This window comes from Bolinopsis microptera, chromosome 7 (assembly GCF_026151205.1).
Source record: "Bolinopsis microptera isolate Bmic1 chromosome 7, MBARI_Bmic_1.0, whole genome shotgun sequence".
Lineage (NCBI taxonomy): Eukaryota > Metazoa > Ctenophora > Tentaculata > Lobata > Bolinopsidae > Bolinopsis > Bolinopsis microptera.
This window is the reverse complement of record NC_087078.1, coordinates 18,904,630-18,907,907: the sequence shown is the minus strand read 5'-3', so window position 1 is coordinate 18,907,907 and position 3,278 is coordinate 18,904,630. Positions and strand designations below refer to the sequence as shown.

The 3,278-nt window shown below is 45.4% G+C and overlaps 1 protein-coding gene across 2 annotated transcripts in view; it reads left to right on the top strand.

The window, feature by feature from the left end:
• Positions 1–183: 183 nt before the first annotated feature.
• The window catches only part of LOC134817832 (vacuolar protein sorting-associated protein 37A-like), a 48,919-nt gene continuing 45,824 nt past the window's right edge, over positions 184–3,278 (top strand). For both annotated transcript variants that reach the window (XR_010160575.1, XM_063827172.1), the window contains exons 1-3: positions 184–467; positions 966–1,103; positions 2,752–2,867. Coding sequence is in view for 1 of the 2 variants with exons in the window: in XM_063827172.1 (XP_063683242.1) it covers positions 189–467; positions 966–1,103; positions 2,752–2,867 (533 nt within the window). In the remaining variant the exon portion in view is untranslated. The remainder of the gene's footprint in view (positions 468–965; positions 1,104–2,751; positions 2,868–3,278) is intronic.

Below are 3,278 nucleotides of genomic sequence, written 5' to 3'. Positions count from 1 at the left end.
GCAGGTCTCTTAAATCATCTCGTGTCTTACTCAACCTAACTTCTAAACTACTGCCAATATAATGCCATCTTATAAGCTGAAACTTTTAATCCCGTCTCTATAATCAGTTTCCACAAATGCACCTCAAAATCTACAATATTTCTAACTCCAAGATATATTTCTAAACCCTCGCTCTCTAGCCTAGCGCAATGTCGGGGCCATACGGTTACGGAGGATACGGGGGCTATAATAACGCTCCCGGGCCCGGGGGGTACGGGTACCCCCGACCTGGGTACCCTCCCGGACAAGCCCAGGCTCGCCCAGCAGGCTATCCGCCCGGTCAGCAGCCCCCACCTGCTGGCCCTCCTCAGGGGTACGGACCTCCTAGACAACAATACCCACCTGGGCAGCAGACCGGTTACCAAGGTTACCAGCAACAACCTGGATACGGCATGCCAGGATACCGACCTCCTGCAGCACAGCCTCAGGTATTTAGTCTTTATATGATAGCGCATGTACGTGTTTTTATTGGATATAAAGTCTTAAAGTGTTTAGTGGAAGGTGCATTATCCCATGATTGGGAGATGGAAGGTGTCGCCCTCTGTCTAGGTAATTTGTAGTATTCGTGGTATCGAACACTTGTTTCCATTACCATGGTCATGAGATGGAAATACCACGAAACTGGGATGGATATACCACGAAACTGTTCTCGCGATATGCATTATTTGTCTGGGTAATTAAATCGATCCAATCATTTGCGTCAGGTTTTAATGCAACAATGTTGTTCATGAGCTGAAAGCAATAAATCCTCGTGTGACGTTAAACAGTCCTCTTGCTGACGTTAAAAAATCAAATCATTTTGTCAATCTAAACTTCTAAAGAAAGAATATTCCAGATCAAAGCTATCTCCATTTCTAGTGGTTAACAAAACAGCAACTACCCGGTAATATTCGTGCCTTCTAATAACAATCCCTCAATTCTGCCAGGGATACACGCCAGTTCCGGGTACTACAGCCGGCTACACACCACCCATCTCTCAACCGCCCCCCATGGCAACCTCCGGCCACGGTCCCATGGTAACGGCAGGCCACGTTCCTACAGTCAGTTCAGCCAACAGGCCCCCGGTTAGTGAACCACGCCCCACCATGTTTACAACGGTTTGTGAGGCGTGAACCACGCCCCACCATGTTTACAACGGTTTGTGAGGCGTGCCCCCGGTGAGTGAACCACGCCCCACCATGTTTACAACGGTTTGTGAGGCGTGCCCCCGGTGAGTGAACCACGCCCCACCATGTTTACAACGGTTTGTGAGGCGTGCCCCCGGTGAGTGAACCACGCCCCACCATGTTTACAACGGTTTGTGAGGCGTGCCCCCGGTGAGTGAACCACGCCCCACCATGTTTACAACGGTTTGTGAGGCGTGCCCCCGGTGAGTGAACCACGCCCCACCATGTTTACAACGGTTTGTGAGGCGTGCCCCCGGTGAGTGAACCACGCCCCACCATGTTTACAACGGTTTGTGAGGCGTGCCCCCGGTGAGTGAACCACGCCCCACCATGTTTACAACGGTTTGTGAGGCGTGCCCCCGGTGAGTGAACCACGCCCCACCATGTTTACAACGGTTTGTGAGGCGTGCCCCCGGTGAGTGAACCACGCCCCGCCATGTTTACAACGGTTTGTGAGGCGTGCCCCCGGTGAGTGAACCACGCCCCGCCATGTTTACAACGGTTTGTGAGGCGTGCCCCCGGTGAGTGAACCACGCCCCACCATGTTTACAACGGTTTGTGAGGCGTGAACCCTAATTATACTGAAAAAGGGCAGCTGTTGCGCCCGAACTTATTATAAATTAAATGATATTTCTGCTGCGATACTAATCCTCTCTTATGTAAATGAAGAGTTTACTTGGTGAATGGCAGCGATTATATTATAGCCCATGAGCTTGTAACAGAGACCACACCCATTACCACTCGTAAATACAGCTTTGAAATTAGATGGGTCCCACGTTATTCACGTCAAGCACCACATTACAATAACTCTTATACCTCCCATATCTTAATTCCCTCTTTCTTTTAATTATAGTTGGATAATATCCGGTTGAAAGAGACAAGGACAAATGAAACAGGAAGTTAGGAATATAGGCAAATTTTCAGCGTCAACGCCATCTTCAGGCTCAAATTATTTGTTATATAGTAGTAATAAACAGTGAACTACTCCAACATTTGATAATCAACTATTAAGTGGTCAGAAAAATCATAAAATTCTTCAAAATTAAAGCAGCTTGCTGTGATTCAAGTTCTATTTTTAGCTTAAGTGGTGGTTTAATGAGAGATGCAGCTTGGCGAGTTTTCTTTAACCTCTTCCCTAGTTATTGGGAGAGTATGGACTATGGAGTTGTGTTAAAAATGTGGTGCGAGAGCGAGGTATTCGAGGGAATTAATAAATTGCGATCTTTGATAACCGACTGCGGGGGTGATCAGAGATGTCAAAACCAAAATGCGTCCATTTTTAGTGAATGATTAAGAAATGTTACGAACATTTATGTAGTATGATGCTAAGAGACATGCTTGTTACCAGATAGCTAATAAACCAATCCATGTGAAATAACTTGAGAGTGAAATATTGAGTTTTATATTTTCCTTTTTGTCGTCAGAAACTAAATGTTCCTTAGCCAGGATGCTATACTATGAAAACGTTGATCATCGCCCTACTGGCCGTTATTTTTTTAGGGGATAAAAAGCAAAAAGAAGTGAAGTTGACAAATAATATCACCAGATGTACGCGCAGCCCCCCAGACCAGGCCCCCCTGCTCCTGGACCGGGAGGATTCCGACCTACGAGACCTGCTGGTCCAACTGTTCCCCAGTCCTTCCCTGAACTCTATGGTTTGAGGTGAGTTCTTACTTCGAATTGTTAAATTGTTGCCTTTTTGGAATCAGTGATGAGGAATGAAAGCAACCTGTGTTAAATTACTGTCTCAGTGTCTAAAGATATTGTCAAAGTTCAAAACAGTTACTCGAATTTTCGTTTTTGTTGCAAAGATTTAACCGAGTAATCATGTGATCCAAACGTTTATCTTGATCAGTCGAAACCCACAACCTTTCATCTAATCTTAACCAGTTAACCCTAATTCTTGCTCTATTCGTAACCATAAAGCTCGCGCTGCACCTTTTAATAAAAGTGCTTATACAATTTAAAATCAGAGGTCTTTAAGCATTTTTGACACTTAACCGCTGAACCTCCCATCATAACCCGAAAACTAACAAAATTCAAAATATAGTCATAAATCTAACATTTCGATCA